We start from the raw sequence: 24,283 nt of genomic DNA, 5'->3' as shown, positions 1-24,283 counted from the left end.
AATGTGATTGAATATAAGTAAGACTATAACCTTATATCCAAAAAGATAAAAAATGCAAAAAATCCTTTTTTTTATTCTCATGGGAAATCATGTATATTTTATAATCCCAGTGAAATAAAACAACAGAAATGTATTTGCAGAAATTTTCAGTGAAAATGTATTTCTGCGGAAAAGTCAAACAATACATAAGCCTACAGGCTTATGTGAAAAAAGTACAACAAATGCATACATTATTAATAAATCAGTTTTTGATTCTGATGGATAGAATATTGTGTATACCTCACAATTAAAGTAAAATAAATGTACAGAAATGTGCTCTCAGAAATTTATGTTCATAAATGTGTTGTAGTGAAAATCTCCAAAAAGCATAAGCCTATAGCCTTATATCAAGAAGTGAAAAAATTGAAAATATTTTAATTCTCCTATTTTTTTATTCTGATGGATAGCAAATCATGTATACTTCACAATTAAAGTAAAATAAATGAACAGAAATGTGTTCTCAGAAATTTATGTTCATAAATGTGTTGTAGTGAAAATCTCCAAAAAGCATAAGTCTATAGCCTTATATCAAGAAGTGAAAAAATTGAAAAAATTTTAATTCTCCTATTTCTTTATTCTGATGGATAGCAAATCATGTATACTTCACAATTAAAGTAAAATAAATGAACAGAAATGTGTTCTCAGAAATGTATGTTCATAAATGTGTTTTAGTGAAAATCTCCAAAAAGCATAAGCCTATAGCCTTATATCAAGAAGTGAAAAAATTGAAAAGATTTTAATTCTCCTATTTTTTTATTCTGATGGATAGCAAATCATGTATACTTCACAATTAAAGTAAAATAAATGAACAGAAATGTGTTCTCAGAAATGTATGTTCATAAATGTGTTTTAGTGAAAATCTCCAAAAAGCATAAGCCTATAGCCTTATATCAAGAAGTGAAAAAATTGAAAAAAATTTAATTCTCCTATTTTTTTTATTCTAATGGATAGCAAATCATGTATACTTCACAATTAAAGTAAAATAAATGAACAGAAATGTGTTCTCAGAAATGTATGTTCATAAATGTATTGTAGTGAAAATCTCCAAAAAGTATAAGATTATAGCCTTATATCAAGAAGTGAAAAAATTGAAAAAATTTTAATTCTCCTTTTTTTTATTCTGATGGATAGCAAATCATGTATACTTCACAATTAAAGTAAAATAAATGAACAGAAATGTGTTCTCAGAAATGTATGTTCATAAATGTGTTGTAGTGAAAATCTCCAAAAAGCATAAGCCTATAGCCTTATATCAAGAAGTGAAAAAATTGAAAAAATTTTAATTCTCCTATTTTTTTATTCTGATGGATAGCAAATCATGTATACTTCACAATTAAAGTAAAATAAATGAACAGAAATGTGTTCTCAGAAATGTATGTTCATAAATGTGTTTTAGTGAAAATCTCCAAAAAGCATAAGCCTATAGCCTTATATCAAAAAGTGAAAAAATTGAAAATATTTTAATTCTCCTATTTTTTTATTCTGATGGATAGCAAATCATGTATACTTCACAATTAAAGTAAAATAAATGAACAGAAATGTGTTCTCAGAAATTTATGTTCATAAATGTGTTGTAGTGAAAATCTCCAAAAAGCATAAGCCTATAGCCTTATATCAAGAAGTGAAAAAATTGAAAAAATTTTAATTCTCCTATTTTTTTATTCTGATGGATAGCAAATCATGTATACTTCACAATTAAAGTAAAATAAATGAACAGAAATGTGTTCTCAGAAATGTATGTTCATAAATGTATTGTAGTGAAAATCTCCAAAAAGTATAAGACTATAGCCTTATATCAAGAAGTGAAAAAATTGAAAAAATTTTAATTCTCCTATTTTTTTATTCTGATGGATAGCAAATCATGTATACTTCACAATTAAAGTAAAATAAATGAACAGAAATGTGTTCTCAGAAATTTATGTTCATAAATGTGTTGTAGTGAAAATCTCCAAAAAGCATAAGCCTATAGCCTTATATGAAGAAGTGAAAAAATTGAAAAAATTTTAATTCTCCAATTTTTTTATTCTGATGGATAGCAAATCATGTATACTTCACAATTAAAGTAAAATAAATGAACAGAAATGTGTTCTCAGAAATTTATGTTCATAAATGTGTTGTAGTGAAAATCTTCAAAAAGCATAAGCCTATAGCCTTATATCAAGAAGTGAAAAAATTGAAAAAATTTTATTTCTCCTATTTCTTTATTCTGATGGATAGCAAATCATGTATACTTCACAATTAAAGTAAAATAAATGAACAGAAATGTGTTCTCAGAAATGTATGTTCATAAATGTGTTGTAGTGAAAATTTCCAAAAAGCATAAGCCTATAGCCTTATATCAAGAAGTGAAAAAATTGAAAAAAATTTAATTCTCCTATTTTTTTATTCTGATGGATAGCAAATCATGTATACTTCACAATTAAAGTAAAATAAATGAACAGAAATGTGTTCTCAGAAATTTATGTTCATAAATGTGTTGTAGTGAAAATCTCCAAAAAGCATAAGCCTATAGCCTTATATCAAGAAGTGAAAAAATTGAAAAAATTTAATTCTCCTATTTTTTTATTCTGATGGATAGCAAATCATGTATACTTCACAATTAAAGTAAAATAAATGAACAAAAATGTGTTCTCAGAAATTTATGTTCATAAATGTGTTGTAGTGAAAATCTCCAAAAAGCATAAGCCTATAGCCTTATATGAAGAAGTGAAAAAATTGAAAAAATTTTAATTCTCCAATTTTTTTATTCTGATGGATAGCAAATCATGTATACTTCACAATTAAAGTAAAATAAATGAACAGAAATGTGTTCTCAGAAATTTATGTTCATAAATGTGTTGTAGTGAAAATCTTCAAAAAGCATAAGCCTATAGCCTTATATCAAGAAGTGAAAAAATTGAAAAAATTTTATTTCTCCTATTTCTTTATTCTGATGGATAGCAAATCATGTATACTTCACAATTAAAGTAAAATAAATGAACAGAAATGTGTTCTCAGAAATGTATGTTCATAAATGTGTTGTAGTGAAAATTTCCAAAAAGCATAAGCCTATAGCCTTATATCAAGAAGTGAAAAAATTGAAAAAATTTAATTCTCCTATTTTTTTATTCTGATGGATAGCAAATCATGTATACTTCACAATTAAAGTAAAATAAATGAACAGAAATGTGTTCTCAGAAATTTATGTTCATAAATGTGTTGTAGTGAAAATCTCCAAAAAGCATAAGCCTATAGCCTTATATCAAGAAGTGAAAAAATTGAAAAAATTTTAATTCTCCTATTTTTTTATTCTGATGGATAGCAAATCATGTATACTTCACAATTAAAGTAAAATAAATGAACAGAAATGTGTTCTCAGAAATGTATGTTCATAAATGTGTTTTAGTGAAAATCTCCAAAAAGCATAAGCCTATAGCCTTATATCAAAAAGTGAAAAAATTGAAAATATTTTAATTCTCCTATTTTTTTATTCTGATGGATAGCAAATCATGTATACTTCACAATTAAAGTAAAATAAATGAACAGAAATGTGTTCTCAGAAATGTATGTTCATAAATGTGTTTTAGTGAAAATCTCCAAAAAGCATAAGCCTATAGCCTTATATCAAGAAGTGAAAAAATTGAAAAAATTTTAATTCTCCTATTTTTTTATTCTGATGGATAGCAAATCATGTATACTTCACAATTAAAGTAAAATAAATGAACAGAAATGTGTTCTCAGAAATGTATGTTCATAAATGTGTTTTAGTGAAAATCTCCAAAAAGCATAAGCCTATAGCCTTATATCAAAAAGTGAAAAAATTGAAAATATTTTAATTCTCCTATTTTTTTATTCTGATGGATAGCAAATCATGTATACTTCACAATTAAAGTAAAATAAATGAACAGAAATGTGTTCTCAGAAATTTATGTTCATAAATGTGTTGTAGTGAAAATCTCCAAAAAGCATAAGCCTATAGCCTTATATCAAGAAGTGAAAAAATTGAAAAAATTTTAATTCTCCTATTTTTTTATTCTGATGGATAGCAAATCATGTATACTTCACAATTAAAGTAAAATAAATGAACAGAAATGTGTTCTCAGAAATGTATGTTCATAAATGTATTGTAGTGAAAATCTCCAAAAAGTATAAGACTATAGCCTTATATCAAGAAGTGAAAAAATTGAAAAAATTTTAATTCTCCTATTTTTTTATTCTGATGGATAGCAAATCATGTATACTTCACAATTAAAGTAAAATAAATGAACAGAAATGTGTTCTCAGAAATTTATGTTCATAAATGTGTTGTAGTGAAAATCTCCAAAAAGCATAAGCCTATAGCCTTATATGAAGAAGTGAAAAAATTGAAAAAATTTTAATTCTCCAATTTTTTTATTCTGATGGATAGCAAATCATGTATACTTCACAATTAAAGTAAAATAAATGAACAGAAATGTGTTCTCAGAAATTTATGTTCATAAATGTGTTGTAGTGAAAATCTTCAAAAAGCATAAGCCTATAGCCTTATATCAAGAAGTGAAAAAATTGAAAAAATTTTATTTCTCCTATTTCTTTATTCTGATGGATAGCAAATCATGTATACTTCACAATTAAAGTAAAATAAATGAACAGAAATGTGTTCTCAGAAATGTATGTTCATAAATGTGTTGTAGTGAAAATTTCCAAAAAGCATAAGCCTATAGCCTTATATCAAGAAGTGAAAAAATTGAAAAAAATTTAATTCTCCTATTTTTTTATTCTGATGGATAGCAAATCATGTATACTTCACAATTAAAGTAAAATAAATGAACAGAAATGTGTTCTCAGAAATTTATGTTCATAAATGTGTTGTAGTGAAAATCTCCAAAAAGCATAAGCCTATAGCCTTATATCAAGAAGTGAAAAAATTGAAAAAATTTAATTCTCCTATTTTTTTATTCTGATGGATAGCAAATCATGTATACTTCACAATTAAAGTAAAATAAATGAACAAAAATGTGTTCTCAGAAATTTATGTTCATAAATGTGTTGTAGTGAAAATCTCCAAAAAGCATAAGCCTATAGCCTTATATGAAGAAGTGAAAAAATTGAAAAAATTTTAATTCTCCAATTTTTTTATTCTGATGGATAGCAAATCATGTATACTTCACAATTAAAGTAAAATAAATGAACAGAAATGTGTTCTCAGAAATTTATGTTCATAAATGTGTTGTAGTGAAAATCTTCAAAAAGCATAAGCCTATAGCCTTATATCAAGAAGTGAAAAAATTGAAAAAATTTTATTTCTCCTATTTCTTTATTCTGATGGATAGCAAATCATGTATACTTCACAATTAAAGTAAAATAAATGAACAGAAATGTGTTCTCAGAAATGTATGTTCATAAATGTGTTGTAGTGAAAATTTCCAAAAAGCATAAGCCTATAGCCTTATATCAAGAAGTGAAAAAATTGAAAAAAATTTAATTCTCCTATTTTTTTATTCTGATGGATAGCAAATCATGTATACTTCACAATTAAAGTAAAATAAATGAACAGAAATGTGTTCTCAGAAATTTATGTTCATAAATGTGTTGTAGTGAAAATCTCCAAAAAGCATAAGCCTATAGCCTTATATCAAGAAGTGAAAAAATTGAAAAAATTTTAATTCTCCTATTTTTTTATTCTGATGGATAGCAAATCATGTATACTTCACAATTAAAGTAAAATAAATGAACAGAAATGTGTTCTCAGAAATGTATGTTCATAAATGTGTTTTAGTGAAAATCTCCAAAAAGCATAAGCCTATAGCCTTATATCAAAAAGTGAAAAAATTGAAAATATTTTAATTCTCCTATTTTTTTATTCTGATGGATAGCAAATCATGTATACTTCACAATTAAAGTAAAATAAATGAACAGAAATGTGTTCTCAGAAATGTATGTTCATAAATGTGTTTTAGTGAAAATCTCCAAAAAGCATAAGCCTATAGCCTTATATCAAGAAGTGAAAAAATTGAAAAAATTTTAATTCTCCTATTTTTTTATTCTGATGGATAGCAAATCATGTATACTTCACAATTAAAGTAAAATAAATGAACAGAAATGTGTTCTCAGAAATGTATGTTCATAAATGTGTTTTAGTGAAAATCTCCAAAAAGCATAAGCCTATAGCCTTATATCAAAAAGTGAAAAAATTGAAAATATTTTAATTCTCCTATTTTTTTATTCTGATGGATAGCAAATCATGTATACTTCACAATTAAAGTAAAATAAATGAACAGAAATGTGTTCTCAGAAATTTATGTTCATAAATGTGTTGTAGTGAAAATCTCCAAAAAGCATAAGCCTATAGCCTTATATCAAGAAGTGAAAAAATTGAAAAAATTTTAATTCTCCTATTTTTTTATTCTGATGGATAGCAAATCATGTATACTTCACAATTAAAGTAAAATAAATGAACAGAAATGTGTTCTCAGAAATTTATGTTCATAAATAAGAAGTGAAAAAAAAACGATTGATTTTTTGAAATCTTTTAGAAATTTTTTTAATGGAAAAATACTTTAGTGGGAAAAATATATAAGACTTATATCTAAAAAGTTTAAAATAATGCAAAAATAATTTTATCGGACAAGTAAGAAATCATGTACATTTTGTAACTGCAGTGAAGGAACATCAGTAATGTATTTAAGAAATATATGTTGAAAGATGTGTTTCAGTTTTTTTTTTTTTTTTTTTTTTTAAGAAAACACAAGAAATCATGTCTATTTAATAACAGGTGTGAAAGTCATGTGTGTGAGCCTTGCTTTATCTGGTCCTTGATTTTTTAAAAATGTATCTTTATTTTTTGCATTGGATACTGAAGAAAAAAAATCACTTCTGCTTGATACAGTTTTCTGCTGTGGCATACCAGCTATACTGCAGCCTACCTGTGGAGGGAAATTCCAGTGTAATTCCAGAAGCAGCCTCTTGGTGGCAGTGTTGTTAGCACAGATGCCTTTCCCTTCTCCTTGCATTGCAGCTAAAGCTCCATATGGATCTCATATTGGTGCACCCAGACAGTTGTAGACGATGTGGAGCCATCCTTTGTCGGGAGAAGGAAGCCAGAGGCCTGCCTGTCTGCCACTGTTTCCCATCTACACCAGCAGAACTTTGGAAGAATTCCAAGCACACTCGCATACACAAGACCACGTGAAAGATCTTAATCCGAAGATCATTTGTCACCATGCTATGATAAGTGTTGAATGCTTGCTCTGATGCACGTATTTGCGATAATAATTAAGACCACTTTGACGATTTTGATAATTCTTTTTTTTTTTTCATCTGCTGCCACTTATTTCCCCCTTGGACAGCGCTAAACCTGCACATTTTAATCCAGCAGGCTTGACAGTATATCCAAATTTGAGAACAGACAGTATTGTGTTTTTCTGCAAATAAAAATGGATGTAAAATGATGTGCAGTATTTATTTGGTACCCCAGTGAGGGTACATAAATTCAAACTGAGTTAATATTTTCCTTATTATGGATATATCTTCAAATGTGCACATATGTAGCCAATATGTAAAAGCAGAAATTGACCAGTGGCTTAGGTGTTAATTGCTTTTCCCCAGGAATTAAATGCTAATGATTATTTGCCTTTTATAATTTTGCAATAATTGTGATTTCTAGTTTTGGTTAGTATCATGTTCAAAATGCAGTGGCATTATATTACACTGCAGCCAGGCTGAATAAAGACTAGCCATTCGGAATGTGCTTGCATTTAAATTAGCCTTTGTGTGTTTCTTTGACAAGTGACAGTTTACAGCAGTTTGAATGTACTTCCCCTTTCCCATTAACTTCACACACACCTGCATGACAGACCCCACTTTCCCTCAGCGGGAGCGTGTCTGAGAGCTCCTAACGGTCGCCGCTGTACAGGGTTCGAGTCGCTAATTCATCTGACAGAAAGCGCCCGCTGTGCGGATCGTGGAATCTCCGTCTCAGTTTTTTTTGTCTTCCTGCAGAGGCGGCCCGAGCTTCAGCCTGGAGTCAACGTACGGCCCATGCAAAGTTGATTCCTGCATGGTTTCTTTCTCTCCTTCAAAACATTGTTTCTGCAACCTCCATTTTACGAGGCTTCATAATCGACACCTGACGCGTAATCATCATGTAGCTGTGTTGCGACGATGAGACTCAGGGGAACGTGTTTTGTTGGACATGCAGTACCCCAGACACACACGCAGTCTGTAATCCTAGTAGCTCACACAAGGTGCTTTTAACATCTAAACAACCACTTCCCCTGGGTTGTCTTATAAGAGGTGTGCACAGCTGAAGCTTGGACACCATCCTACAAAAATAAATGCACACACACACACACGTACACCTGAATGAGAACAAATCAAATCCTTTTACACTGGGAGAATGAACAGATGTTTACTAGGTGTGTGCACAATATGGAGATTTCGAGGCCAATATCAATAACCAATATTTGGCTGGCAATATTGGCTTGTACTGATTCCAATGTCAATACCTTCAAGTTTCACATAATAGTTGAAATAAAAAGCTCATGGAACATTCACGGAAGTTGATAAATGCAGAAGTTAAATTGTGAGGGAGAAAATGTAATACATATTACTTGTACAACATTATATTTCAACACGCTGACTTTATTATTACCCAGAGACTATGAGTCTAGAGAGCTACTCAGTCTCTGTAGTTATACTTGTGCATCTGGCTGGTAAAAATAAATAATAAATAAGAGTGTCAGATTACCACTATCAAGCTACTTCTTCTGCGTTAAATGTTTTCTTAATTTGCAACCTAATCAGCAATGTGCTACATGCATGACTTCTCTGACACAAGCATATTATATATTTTTCTGGCCATCAGTGATAATCTTATCTTAGTATCGGCCAACACAATTCCAATATTATACATCGTTCATCCCTAATGAGAACTTGTTCTACATCTGTGAAATAGGTCATGGTGCCGCGTGAGAAGATTGGACCGGGGCCCGAGGGAAACGGGTTTGAAAAGCGATGCCGGGCTCTGATTGGAGGAGGAGGAGGACTGCAGGCCTCTCGAAGCCGCGGTGGGAGGCTCAGCAGCGTCCGCAACCCGGGAACACGAGGACCCCGCCCACAAAGTGTTTCTGATCGCCGTGGTTACATCGCCGTCTCCATGGCAACAGGCGAAACGGGCGGGAGAGGGCCGGCGCTGACACCGGTGCCCTTCTCAGGGGGAACCTCGGTCCCTCGACTGTCGTTAACGCACCGTCAACGCGCGCAGCACCACAGAAACAACGAGAGCCGATCGCTGAGCAATCCACACGCTCTTTAACGGGCATTTTTGTCGCTGCTCTTTTTTTTTTTACGGTTCGCAGCAGCAAAAACTAATCTCGCAAGAGCAATCGGCCATTTTGCGGCAGAGAGCTGTGGGTAATGATGTTATCAGGAAGGAGGAAGAGAATTTTTATTGCCTTTGAAATAAAGCCTTCCAGGTGCGTCCTCTCCCGACGTGCTCCGCTCTGTTCCCTGAACGCGTGAGACTGTGGTGTGAAAAGCAGTGGGCCGCGTGATGACTCTTTCATAAACACTTCTTTTTTAAAAAAATATTTATTTTTTAAAGCGCACGGCTCAGTTCCACGCCTCGGGCCAATCACTCCCAAAGGCTGACACTCGGCAAACCACGCGGGGTAAAGAAGAAGAATTAAAAAAAAACAAGGAGAAGAAGAAGTAGAACGGCAGTGCTAATCTAATTACTGGACCCCAGCGCATGGCAGAAAGCTCTGGCGCAGACACGGAGTGAAAATAAGATGCAGACATCTGTATGCAGATCCTGCAGGACTCGGGCTGGAGGGAGAGAGTGTGTGCGCGCGTGTGTGTGTGTGCGCGCGTGTGTGTCTCTGTGTGTTCAGTTAGTCAACATAACCCACTACGCAGCAAATAACATCCATGGTTATAACGGCACATAACTATCAGACTGATCAGTGAAGAGTCGGTTCTAAACTCTTTGCCTTTTACAAGGGGAAGAGTCTAGATTGGCATTACGCCACATTCACTTAGTAAACGGACTTCGTGTATGCAAGTGCAGAACAAAAATAAAGATGGAAAAAAAAGACAGACAGACAATCCAAAAAGGGTGAACATTCAAGTGTATTTTTTCTTTTCTCATTAACAACAAAGCAGATGATCACAGCATTAAATTTGGCACTTTAGCACTTGACACCACAAAAAAGAGATGGTGCTGGCTGCACTGTGAAAATATCACATTTACTGAAAAATGACAAGAAGGTGTCCACAAAAAAGAGCCAATTTCTTTGAAAGATGAGATTCTGGAATATAAAAGAAGATAGAACACGACAGTTACACAACTCGGAATTACTCCAACAGGCTCTGATGTTGAAACAGGACGACCCCCACCTACAGCCTTCTACAAATACCATAATTAAGCCTCCAAAATATAAACACAGCAACAACATATAAACATATCAAATATAAATAGTTCAAGAAAATATTCATGATATCAATGGCAAAATAAACAAGCACATTGTCTAAATCTCATTTGTGAAAAAGATATGCCCAAGTACACGCAAATGCAGATGTATACCCCTTAGTTTGAAATAATGTTTAAAAAATCAACTGCATGAAGCCTTTCTGTGCAAAATATTTCAGTATATCATCCCACAGATCCAAAACTGAAATTCTAATTTCAGCATCACAAACACCGTTTACTCCATAATTTAAGCAATACGAGAATGACTGCAGGTGAGTTTTATCATGTGAACCTGCAATATAATTAGATAAAACCCTTAAAGTACTTTGAAATACTATTTTTCAAAAAACAAAACAAAAATAATATTATTACACAATATTACATACACAACTGAGAAATAATTCTGCATAATTCTGTACAGAGCATAAGCATACATTATCTAAACGATCATTAAAATACCAGAGGTTCAACTCAAGGTTATTCATAAAAAATATCTTTTTTTAAATACTCGTACCCAACTGTTGTTTGCACTGACAATCAGAGTGGATGCAATTAATCTTCCCCAAAAAAACAGATAAGATATAAACAAGATATAATTGCCACAATAATGAGAAGAAGCCAGAGCTGTGGCAAACATAAAAAATGATGGATTTAATTAAAGACAAATAGCTCTAATGACCCACTAATTACCATCTGTGTTATAATTTCTAAACGTTTGCGTTTGCAGTTAGGTTTTTCTCATAGGTTAAATGTGTGGGAAAATAGGCCAACTAACAGGTCTTACTTCATACTGGCCATGTATTACGTACATGCATTACGTCCCTCGTTATACTGCAACACCTTCCCCCATATTTTTTCCATTGCTACTTCAGTGCATTCAGCTACCATAGCAATATATAATATCTAATGCGATACATTACAATATTCATGTAATTCAATACTGAGTATAGCACAATACTGATGCCAAAGTAACAGATTGTAGCTGAGCGAATATGCATTAACTTGTGAGCACATGCTGTTGCTGTGAAGGCAGCACAAATTGAGGGTTAATTGCGCTAAAACAAAAAAACAAAATGGCGGTCAAATGTCCTGCCCTTTTCTGGAAAGTTCTTGCTGCTTATGTTAACCTCTGAGTTCTAAAGGTCATAAGCATTTGATGAACAGGAGACAAAATCAACATGTAGCACAATTACCAATGCTGCACTGCAATCATGTTTTTTTTTGTTTTTTTTCTTTCACGTGACTATGTATTCCTAACAAAATACTGTATAATAACTATGTATTTAGGCAATAGAGTTTACAAATTAAAGCAGACATTCAATAAGATTACTCATGTGGTTTAAATAGAGCCAGCATATCAAATTTGGATAGCCCTGTACAGGATTTAACACAGAAACTTACTCTACAAACCAACAGAAAATGTTCATGAATCATTTAGTAAGGCTTTTGCAGTTTGTTCAGATAAGATCATCTCTACACGATGTATTCAAAATGTAATGGAAAAACTGAACATGGTCTGTTTCCCAGTGATAATCTGGAGAATACTACTTTTAATCTTTTATCTTTTAAACTGTAGCTCCTGGCATTTCTAGCATTCCCTTTTAGTAAAAGTACATTTACATTATGTTTAAGAATCACATGGTTTTGTTCAGATCTGACATTTTTTATGGAGTGACTCAGTACTCTTTATCCTTTTTTCTTAGATGGCATTAAAAGATACTGGGGTTCTGATCACTTTCTTTCAAAAATCCAGACTTTAATGTTTGCTGACATGAAAAATCCAGATTAAAGTACTTGCTGGTTGTTAAAAAACTTCTCCAACTTAAATAAGACTTTTACTAAGACATTGAATCGTGCATTACCTTTATATAGACACGCACGCACACACGCTCACACACGCACGCACGCACATACGCCCGACATTGCCCATGCACAAGCTTCTGAAACAGACGCCTTCCTGGCTACCAAGATTTTTTGCTAGCTTGTTTAGCTAGTCTGCTTCACCTCACAAGTGTAACCACCCCAGTGGTTCCACACACACACACACAGGTATACCCACACGTTCGCTCGAAAACTGTTTTCATTCATTTATTTATTTATTTACTTTCCCGGCTCTACTGGTGGGTGTGGCCGGACTCCTTCTCGGCGTCCTTCAGAGCGTTGATGACTGGTAACCATGACGACGGCAGCAGCTCGGGGATGGTCCTCTTGGCCTGGCTCAGGTGGCTGATGGCGGTGTACAGGCTGCCGCGCGGGGCGGAGTCCTGCTGGGAGAAGTACATCTCCAGGGCCGCGGGGGTGCAGTGCTTATGCTGGAGGGGGGAGGAGACATCCAGCCAATCAGGAAGGAGAAAGGCATCGGCCAATCAAAATCCGGTACCGCTTATGGCACCAGTTCCCATACGACCCGTACTGACCGGGCTGAATCGCGATGCAGATTCCAGTGCCACACACCTTTACTAGCTGAAGTAAGACTCACTTGCTGAGTCAGTGACAGCAGGTACCGTTAGCAAGCTAACTAACAATTAACTGTCAAAATGGCAAAGCAAAACGGTATAAACAATTGCTCATTACTTTAAAGAAGGTATCAGCTCAGGCACTATTTAGGCACCAGTATCGGTGATATTTAAATGATACCCATCCCTAATTACTGAGCTCTGGCAATGTTAAGAATGCTGTTCCTCCCAAAGCCGAATTTGCAGAGAGGCTGGCAACACGGTAGTCTCTCACTGTCCCCCCCCCCCCCACACCCGCCCCCGTCCCCCACCCCCCACCCGCCCCCGTTTCCAGCGGTTACAGCCGAACAGCCGCCACACTCTGACATCAAAGGCATTGGAGGAGGAGGAGGAGGAGGAGGAGGCGGGGCTGCAGTTTTTGGTCACAGCCGGTCTGATTAAGAGCGCTTCAGATTCACGCGGAGCGTGGACCGGCTCCACGGCCGCAGCCTGGAGTCACACGCCCCCCCCCTGGGCCTCCTCAAATAAAACGCCTGCTCACGCAGCCGTTTTGGCGGGATAATGAAACCGGATCAAAAGCACACCCAGAACCTGGCGGAAGACCGGTCGGTTCCCCTGTACCAGTTTGCGATTAATGGAGCCCCTTTATGAGTTTCCATATCAAAAGTTATGACATGAACATCTCATTGTTATTTTATTATGAAAAAGCAGGAAGCACTGGCCCACGCTAACACACCTGGCATTAGTACACCCGCGTAGATGCAGTTAGTGTACCAAAAACACAGGTATAATGCTTTAAAATGAGAGGGATGGTACAAAGGCAACTGCAGTCCTCAAAGGGAGACCTCTTCCCCTGGGCTTTCCGAAAGAAGCTTTTCTATTAGGAAGGTGAAAATACACCCAGAGTAATAAGCGATTCGGCGTCTGGTGTAAACAGTGATATCTGGCTGTCTAACTGAGGCATGAAACATTGAGTGCGTCTTCCCGGGCTTACCTTGAATACAAATCCTTCGGGACAGCTGAGCTGGTCGTACCATAGAGCTTTGTACATGACCAGAAGGAGCAGACAGGCTAGAAACGCCATGGTGATCAGGATCAGACCTGTGAGCTGGAACACACACGCGTACGCGCACATGCACACACACGCGCGCGCGCACACACACACACACGCACGCACACACACACACGCACACACACGCACACGTGAGCATCAGAGGAAAAGCAGTTGACACTGCTAACACACCGCCTGTTTTAGCAGGAATTGCTTGAGGGTTTTGACGCTCACCTTCACTTTCTCCGACACCTCGTCGTAGAGGTTAATGTTCAGCTTCTTGATTCCAGGAACGTACAACTTCTTCTTCTTCTTCTGCTGCAGCTGGTACTCAGTTGTTGTTTTCACAATGACCTGAGGAAAAGCAGGACATTTCCTACACTCACACGCCATCATTACTTCAACTTAGTCCCTTTGACTCCTTTATCAGAAAATCACAGCTGTAAATACATATAAATACACATACTGTATATACTGTACATATATATATATATATATATACATACACACACACACACACATATATATACACACACACACACACACATTAGGCTCAGATGACAAATCCAAAAAGTGATAATGAACTTAATGCTGTCAACTATGGTTAATGCCACCCACCATTCTGTGCTACTGTGCCACAAACATTTTGAAAAACTGCCTGTAAATAAATTAATTAATAGAACATTTTAGTTTAAAATTTATTTAGAAAAAAAAACAATACCCAGATATTTGGTTGTGTTTCTGTGTAACAATACTGAAAAGTAATTCTGCACAAGGAGGCACAATCGGAGCCGGTAGCAATACTTTCCAGACAAGTCTGATAACTTGACCGACGGGGCAGCTCATCCTGAGGACGGAGGAACGCCTGTTCATCTGAACACTGGCGCTGTGCTCCCACACCCGTTTGCTCTTTTCCCAAACTCCCCACCAAAAAACTGCAGCCCCAGCGCGAGGGAGGAGCCGGAGAGCCCCAGGCAGAGCCGTAATGGCGTCCGGTCGCCTCACCTTATCCGGGAACGGGGGCTGCAGCTGACTCACGTCCAGCGGCGTCAGCAGCGGGATGCTGTCGAAGCCGTCCTCCCCCGGCTGGCCTCCCGCCACTTTCCACCCCTCGTCCCGCTCCGGTTTCCCCGTCAGATTGCTCCCCAGCTTCACCATGATCTGACGAAGGAAAACAACAAGAACGCGCTCGAGCTCCGCCGGGTTTCGATAGACATTTCCAAGAATTTCCACACACAGTGGAAAACAGCAGTGGTAGGTGGCATATTAAAGAAAAACAACTCCTTCAAGAGCACCTTTGGTCCTCTGAAAATACAAAATATCGATGCTGTATCATTAGCACTTATTCAATATTGACACGAATGTAAAGTTTTCAGTAAATTAAATGAAAATCCGGGTAAAGTGATTGAACATGTGGTATCAAACTAAAGGCCCTTTCAAAGGATGACTGATAAAAGCATGCTACTAAATCTGACCAAACACAGGTCAGACCCCTACAAAGGCCACCGATATCAGGCAAGAGAACAGACCTGTGCTCCACATTTGTTGGTATGTATTTAAGGAAGTTGAAAGGTGCAAGCTATGATAAAATAACACTTATGCAGTCTGCTTGCTCAGCTTTCTGAATATGGTGCTTTGAATTCATCAACAGTGGAGGAGAGATTTAAAAAAAGAGTACTGTTGTCTTTGTCTCGTAGGAATGGCTAGCACACATTATTAAAGTGGGGCCAGACTGACTTTGCAGGGAAAGAGTAAAAGATGTGAAAATGTGGAAAGCACTGTGTGTGTGTGTGTGTGTGCATGCGTGAGAGAGAGAGAGAGAGAGAGAGTGTGTGTGTGTGTGTGTGTGTGTGTGTGTGTGTGTGTGTGTGTGTGTGTGTGTGTGTGTGTATGTATGTATAAAATCTGTCACTGCTTCATTCTACTTTCTCTCACATAGTCTCCCCCCCCCCCCCCCATCCAGCCCATTTCTATATAGGAATACTATTTTATTCCAAAAGCCACTTGGGACAAATGATCCATCACATATTATCTTACTGCCAAAAGGGGACTTTGCTCAAGGAAACCATTAAAACCATTTGGTAAGTGTTGATGAAATACATGCCTTTTATTACTGGCTAGCAACCATGCAGGATTACAGAAGACAGTGTCTTTTATTAATAATTTATATGATGGAGGGCACTGGAGGACAAGCGCAGTTCCACAGCACACCACCTGTTCCCCCTCCGACAGCCAAGATTTGCGTACATTAGACACTGAGAAAACGACAGGAGAAATAAACCACAACTTTAACTGAGGATGTAATATTTTATGCTCAAGGAAAAATACATTTTAAAAATCTTGGTTTTCATTCCATCACTTGAAACGGAACTAAACATTAAAAATATAAGACTGAATTCTAACCAAATGCCGCACACACAAAATGGCTGCATTAGTGCAGTTGAAACCTCACAGAAATAACAGTTATTTGATATTCTACATTCTGCTAAATTGTACACCAATGCATTCTTCAGCCAACCTTCAAGGTCACACATTTGGAAGGGATGGTATCAAATATGGATAAAAAGCTGAGCTAAATTTTTTTTTTAAGAAAGTATGACTAAGACTGTAAGAACATTACAGCTTCCCTTTCTGAAAATCTGATTATAGAGTTATGCATGTGTGCTTTAAAATTGTGCCACAGCAGGACTTCCTGAATGCCTTTACACGAAATCAACTTTGCTTTGATCCCAGCAATGGTATTGTGTCACACAGAACTCCTGGATACAAGAGTTTTCCACGAGAGACCACTTTTAATTTCCTTCTGGAATTTTCCTTACAGAAAATATAAAAAGGCTCGCAGACTCCATTTCAAAACAGCTTAAAGATAAAAGTCTGTATGTCTTAACTATTAAATCCAGCAATTAGGGTTACCCAAAGCTTTCTGTGAGCTATTACCAATATTAAAAACACTTCAACAGACAATTCCCACTACATATCCAGACTAACGTCTATTGCCTAGTGAAAATATATAAATATGATTTGGAGAGAATTAGAAGTGTAATCTGATAACAAAACAAAATGAAGAGTTTTTAATCATAGTATTAGGTCTGTAATAGAATGTTCCTGTCAAGCTTCTACTGTTAGTGTTGCTGCTGAACTTGCTGATTTGCATTTATCCACGTTCCAAAACACCCACCAGGACTCGATTTTGGGGGCAGTCAGAGCCATTTTGAAATCATTTATCAAATAATGCTGCCATCCAGCAGAAACAGATAAAACAGATGTTGCCTTCTGTCACACTGAGAAAGACCTACTGTACTTGATGGTAAACTTCAATAGGCTATGAATTTATGGATGTATACATTTACAGATATATTTTAGTGTATTTCGAACCTTTCCTGAGAAGTAGCATCTTACAGTTCTGTGTCCTGGGGTCCATTTCACAGAGGTGAATAACACAAAGTCTTGCGCCTACAGTTTTTTTTCACTTGACAGATATTTGGAGTAACATGAGAGCAAAAAAAATGTCTCAAAGGCTATGTATTTGGACAGAGAAATGTACACTGGGGCTGGACTTCTAACTTCAGAATGGACATCTATAATCAGCAGTAAATCCTGTAATCTTACCATGTATCATATATATATGATACAAACCATGGAAGCAGCTACAGGTCAAATTTTTATCTAATTTAGATAGCATTTAGATTTTCATCATGAACAGTGATGCATTTTGCTTTAATTCTAAACCTTTTTGCTTTAGAGCTTGATATTGATAGGGCGTAACTGTGTTTCACTTGCAGTTTTTTTAAGAGTTCAGTTGACCGGGATGAACCTTTTGTGCAGCATACGTACATCAGTGAAATGTAGCTGAAGTGGCGAATATTTATTATTTCGCTTAAATATCCTGGTAAATTCAAAAATTAGTACAGTTCATAAACAAGTTTAATGCTAAAAATCATTTTAAAAAAGAAAACCACAATAAATCAATACTTATCAAGGCTTATTTCCACCTAAGATGAAACCACACAAAATGGACGACCAATGTGCACAACTACACAACTAATCTTCCTCTAGTATGCAGGCTATCTTCACAACATTTGCCTGAGGAGGAGGAGGTGCCATAAATTTGCATGCGGCAACGCAGACAAATATATCAGCCGTGATCATACTGCCGGTTGCCATGGCGTGGACACAGCGGCGTTAAAGGGGAAAGAAAGAGGGTGATCCGATTGGCCAAAATGAAACCATAATGGCCCAAAATTGAATTGGACATGCCTTAATTTGCTGCCGGAGTTCGACCATTGCACACGGGCTGTGAAAACAGGGCCCTCAGAGTCACGAAAAGGAGCAGGCCGGTTTTAATGAAACCCCGGGAACAGAAATTCATTAGAGTTCCCTTTATGTTCAGCCTGCGTTGTTTGCTTTCCCTGCAGTCATTACATAACACAAAAATCCCATTGTTGTGAAGGATTACATAACACAGAAAAGCGTTGTTCTCACAACCAGAGGATATATGATCTCAAAGAGAGGCAGAAGAACAGAGGGATGTGCAACCATTTATTTTAACAAAAAAAAAAAAAACCCCCTTAAAGATAGTCGAGGTCATTTTAGCAGATTATTTTGCATGCAAATTGACTCGTTTCGACAAACTGAAATGTCTCCGCTGTCTTCCAGCAGTTTCTTTATGAATTGCCTTGCATATAAGCTTCTGCTAATTAACGAAACAACAAATGTTCTTTTTTTGTCTCAGGTCATACTTGGATTTCATATACCTTTAAATAACAAAATATTTTGAACAAAATTCTCTGCTGTTGACCACTCGCTTGTCATCTTTTCTCTTATGCAATTCCCAGAGGTAGATTCGGTGTCTATCCAGAGTGACTCTGCACAAACTCCCAAGTGCACAGAAACCGCATACCAAACGTTTCCAATTGAGCAGGCGCCTGTCACAAACAGATAGCTGGAACAATATGAAAGCCAGGTGAGAGATACACTTTCCCCAAGAAATATGGCAATATGGCAAAATGTCTCTCTTTGTATTCTCATAGCCAAAACTCTTTTCAGTCTCATCCTCCATTAAACTAGTTGTGGATTTTTAAAAAATCATAAAATCTGATTCTAGCACCTATGTTGGTAGACAGTGCCGCTTCTGTCTGGCCCACAGGCTCTCAGTGAGTCTGTAAGGGAGCTGACATTGACATTTCATATCCAATTTTTGCTTAAAACAACTGTACCTGAGAAAATCGGCATCTTTATTACCTATGAACTGGAGTCTGGTGAACAGGTACCGGTTATGCATTATATCTTCTGAGAAAAAGCTGCTAATTTGTGCCCACAGCTTCTCCTGTCTGTATATTACTTAAGGAACAAAAAAGAAAACAAACGCCATTAGCACTTCCTGTTTAAAGTGCTAATACCTAATGTTCCACCAGGAATTAGTGCATAAGTAGTATTTTAGGGTATAATTAAACCACAGAATTACTCATGCATGTGAAATGTGCACCATGGATGAATCACATTTCATGTGATATGAAATGTCAGTGTGCTATTGTTTGCCTGCTGAAGCAAGGCTCTAGCACTTTCCAAAGAGACCAATACAGGAAGCCATGTACATGTTGTCTATCATCTACCGTGTCCTTTCATCCCAATAAACATGCACACCCCCTCCCCCCTTCATCTACTCTCCTTCTGTCTGTACATTAACTCGCATAAAATTGAAAGAGCAAACCCTCTCTGTAGAGCAGGGGCCTTGAACTCCAGTCCCGGAGAACTGCAGACTCTGGTTGGTTTTTTGTGATTTCCTTGTAATCAGCAGCTAATTTTTAGGCCATGGAAACAAGGTGTGCAGACTCATCAGCCAATCAATGACTTAAATTAAGCACTTAAGTGCAGGAACACATTAAAAACCCAGCAGACACAGCGGCTCCCCAGGATTTACATTACAGATCTCTGTTGCAGACTCAATAGGGATTTCCCAAGGTCCTTTTATATAGCTCCATTCTATCATAAGATATACACTATCCACGCATGTGTGCGTGTGTGTGTGTGTGTGTGGGTGTGGGTTTGCATGCTTGCGCATGTGTGCACACATTGCTCAAATAAAAAAAGCGAAATAAGATTTACTTGTGCTCTCTTACATTGTAAGTTGCTCTGGACAAAAGCATCTGCTAAAGCATTAATGTAATATAATGGGTTTTATACGTATTGTTCTAAACAAAAGCCAAAGCAGAGATTCATGTGGGGGAAACACTACTGTTCAACTGATCCCGAATGCACGGTATAAAAATAACATCTTCACTTAAGACTACCCCTGCAGCCACAGGACAGGAGTTGCGGCGGTTCAAAACATGGCAGGCACCGCAAGAGATCGGAGTCGGAGAGACCTCAAGCGCTAATTGCGGTCTTCCAGACAGGGTTGTTGTGAAGGAAATGCCAGCCAGGCCTCTTGAACAACTGCTGTGACACCCACGCCACACATAAGAAAGCACTGCAGCCGAAATGCTTCAGCCCCTCAGATCCACTCACACGCAATTGACTGTTTTACATCCTAGAGGCCACACACAGTACTACAGGAGATCCAGTGACTATTTTATACCCTACAGGCCACACACAGTGCTACAGGAGATCCAGTGACTATTTTATACCCTACAGGCCACACACAGTGCTACAGGAGATCCAGTGACTATTTTATACCCTACAGGCCACAAACAGTACTGCAGGAGAACCAGTGACTATTATATACCCTACAGGCCACACACAGTACTACAGGAGAACCAGTGACTATTTTACACCCTACAGTGCCACACACTGCCACAGAGGAGGAAATAGTTATTTTACATGCAATGCCTCAACTCAGCGTACCAGTTTGTACTCATTGTGAAAACGTGTACTTGTACAGGCTACTGGGTGGAGGGTTCTTCATATGTTCTTCACTAATTAATACATTTTAAATGATCTTTTGCTCTGTGCATGGTGCTGTTACACTGCCTGTTCGGACTGTTATTGAGCATCCAGTGTACATCTTAACCTGCCGCGCAGGAGGTCTTTTGGCAACAGCAAATGTAACGTGGGAGTCAACTGAACATCTAGGATTTTTTTGCCAACATTCAGGCCGACAGTGCTCCACAGACATGAGCAAATCGACACATTAAAGCTGCAGCTGATTGGCCCCTTAAAACTTGAATCACTTCCTGTGGGCGGGACCACAGTGGCAGCAGGGGAAAGAGTGACTCACGCTCTGATATGTCCGGGGGGGTGGGGGGGGCTCCAGGTTTTTAACACGGGCTCGTTACTTGAGTGATATCCTGTTATTGGCTCTCGCTGGATTAATGAGCTGATCTGCCTGGCAGGAGGAACAGAGGGTGTTCATCTGCCGTTAATCTCACCCGTCCTGCTCGCGGCCCCGTGGGAGTGAGGTGTGGGTACAATTAGTCACTCCAAATTGGTGGTGCCAAATCAGCAGGGGGGGAGGGGTGCCACAGTGGTGGCTGTTCTGCAGAGACGGAGAGGACTGCTGTCCTTTCCCAAGGGGCCCGACAGGAAACGCTCCAAAGGTGTTAAAGAATACCTATAAACCAGGTAGCACAATTGAGCATGTATATAGCCCCACTAGCGCACCCCCACTAGTGCAGCGGCTCTGCTGTGCCTTTACAATCTTGCATCAAGATTTTGGGCATTTGGTCAGTAGCATGCAGAAAAACTGCACCAAGATGACTCCAGACATATATTCAAGCACTTTTCTTATTTAAGCTTGTTTTATCTTCAGTGATTACAGTTTTTTTCTATGTTATCATTCCCTTACCATCTATTCCTCTGCACCAATATTCAGGATTTGTATTATTGTTCTAGATGTACATAATTACATCTCATTGCTCTCAATTTTCTCCAAAACCGTCTCCAAGAGCACGGTCTGCAACCAACTGCTTCTCCATCCCCATCATAGAATAACCTACTCAACTCCAACCAATCGGCCTCAAGTTTGGCCACTCCACAGAGGCTGCTCTGCTCTCCTTGAAATCACAGAGGCTGTTAACTTGGAGAGCCAACTCAACCCTCATACTTCCTGATTTTAACACAGCCAACCACTGGGTCCTTCTCTCTCGTCCAGGAGTGTAACACAAAATTCCTGGCCCTATACATAAGCAGTCTCTATGGGCCCCCTTCCTCTCTCACGCATCATTCCAGGCTTTTCGAGGGCCCTCCCCCCAGTCGGGCCCTGGGTAGTCAGTCCCACTTTTCTCCCCATTACGACACTCCTGCTCTCATCCCTTGTAGAAATGGGCATCTCAAGCTCCGCCCTCAATTGGTTTGCCTCATATCGTGTTGACCACTCCCATTAAGTAGCCTGGAGTGGATCTGCCTCCAGCAGGTACTCCAATCACAACCTCTGGAGTATCTTCCTCTTCCTCACCCAAGAGGCCCAACTCATGATATCTTTTTGGACCATAACACCTCGCTGGGCAGCTAACCAACCATTCTACCTTCCTACAGCCACCAGTGCACTGCAACTGATCCAGAATGCTGCCGCCCACCTGGTCATCAACCTACATAAATTCAAACATGCTACGCCATCACGGCCTTCTGGGTAGCTGCCTGCATTCAACTCAAACCACACGCCAGCATTCCAAGCTGTGATTGGTACAGCCGCTTAAACATCTTCAGACAATAATTACAACGTATAACCAAACCAGACTCTGCTCAGCATCATCTTGCCAGCTGATGGTCTCATGTCTTTTTTTTTTAGCACCCAGCAGTCCTCATCGCCCAAGGCAGAGGATTCGATGGCTTAAAACACATTTTCAGACTACATCTGTTGCTTTTTTGTTTTCGTTTTTTTTTTTTTTTTTTAAATGAACCATTTCCAATTATTTTGCAGCTTTTGAGGCATGCACCTTGATGGTGGAACTAAATTGTAGGTAATTAATTAATTTGCATGAGTGCTTTAGTGATATTGCATACGCATGTTGTTAGCCATGTCTGTTACAACTGATCAAATAAATCAAGTGAATGCACTTATTTTCTCCTACGGTGTAAGTTGCTCTTGATAATATCTGCTAAATTAATGTCATGTAATGTAATGCTTTACGGGAAAACCAAGTAATTTATTTAATTGGCAGCGCTTTCTCAGTAACTACAATTAAAATTGTTAAAATTTCACGCGTAACATTCAATGTCCAATCCATATTTCAATGCCGAATTCTTGTCAGTTAAAATACAGCCAACTAAATTCACACTTAATGATTCGTTGAAATATGAATAAGTAGGCTAGCTTATAATTTCGCCCCGCTGACTTTTAAACAAGCAGGCTACATAAGACACATTGCACATCAGTCTATGTACGCGCATAGTTATATTGGCTTAATTGTAGCTAACAAAAGAAGACCATAACGGAATATAATAGTGAACGTGGTCGCATATGGTCAAATTTGTTGCCGAAATCGGACAGAGCATCTTTTGCTTAAAACGGGCACAGGAGCAGAAAGCCATCGCGTGCAACAGTGGCTTGAGAAGACAATATATCACAATCAATGAAAGGTATAGTGTTAGCAGCCCGCAACAAAGACTCTCTATTACAAATTAACGGCATGAAGAGGCAATTATGGACGTGTCCTTTGTTTTCGTCGATTTCAAGCAATAGTTTAAATCTGTATGGTGGCGACGCGTCATTTTATTAACACAAATGTGAATGATAGACCAGACGAGACACCATTTTCCCAGAACCTCAGATAGCATACGCTAATTTGCAGAGAACATTTCCATTAGCGAAATAAATGTTTTCCCCAGATGATATTTCGTCGGTTAAATTAAAACATATTTCCCTAAAACAGTGCGCCTCTGCTTTTTGCCAAACAAAACCGAGTTAACATTGTAAACTCATCAGTTAATGTTACTGCGTCCTGTATAAAACACGAGTAAAACAATGTCGTTATTGTAGCTACAATAACAGGCATGCACATATTCACATATATTTTTATATCAAGCTCGACTTACTGTATTCGCGGGCAATGAAGGTGGCTAGAAGAGATGCGCCTCCCGATGATTCGTAAGGGCGAGGAGGCAGACTGGTGGAGACTGGTTACCGTGGTGATAACTTTAGTGTGGTTCTCACCAGCACGCGGGTACTACTCACTGCATACTGGAGGATGAAACTGACTGTCTGAATAGCGCAGCACAGCGCTTTTTAAAGCGACATGTACCAAAAACTTACGACGTTTCATACATTGCATTATACTCTGCACGTGTGAAAACACAAGTGCATCGGTGCATCTTGTGCAGTGCTATAGACCGATAGCATTTGAAATCACACGGATGGGGAGTTCATTGCAG

General features: G+C 37.6%; 1 protein-coding gene across 1 annotated transcript; it reads right to left on the bottom strand.

Annotated features, from left to right (window-relative positions):
- Positions 1 to 10,109: 10,109 nt before the first annotated feature.
- On the bottom strand, positions 10,110 to 24,216 carry LOC118218125 (neuronal vesicle trafficking-associated protein 1-like). Its single transcript, XM_035400545.1, has 5 exons — positions 23,948 to 24,216; positions 14,981 to 15,136; positions 14,210 to 14,329; positions 13,919 to 14,032; positions 10,110 to 12,780 (listed from the first exon to the last, which is right to left on the bottom strand). The coding sequence occupies exons 2-5, from the start codon at positions 15,131 to 15,133 to the stop codon at positions 12,583 to 12,585; spliced, it is 585 nt and encodes a 194-aa protein (XP_035256436.1). The 5' UTR covers positions 15,134 to 15,136; positions 23,948 to 24,216; the 3' UTR covers positions 10,110 to 12,582.
- Between the last annotated feature and the right edge of the window lie 67 nt (positions 24,217 to 24,283).

This window comes from Anguilla anguilla, chromosome 18 (genome assembly GCF_013347855.1).
Source record: "Anguilla anguilla isolate fAngAng1 chromosome 18, fAngAng1.pri, whole genome shotgun sequence".
NCBI lineage: Eukaryota > Metazoa > Chordata > Actinopteri > Anguilliformes > Anguillidae > Anguilla > Anguilla anguilla.
The sequence above is the reverse complement of the archived record's forward strand: the minus strand, read 5'-3'. Positions and strand labels throughout refer to the sequence as shown.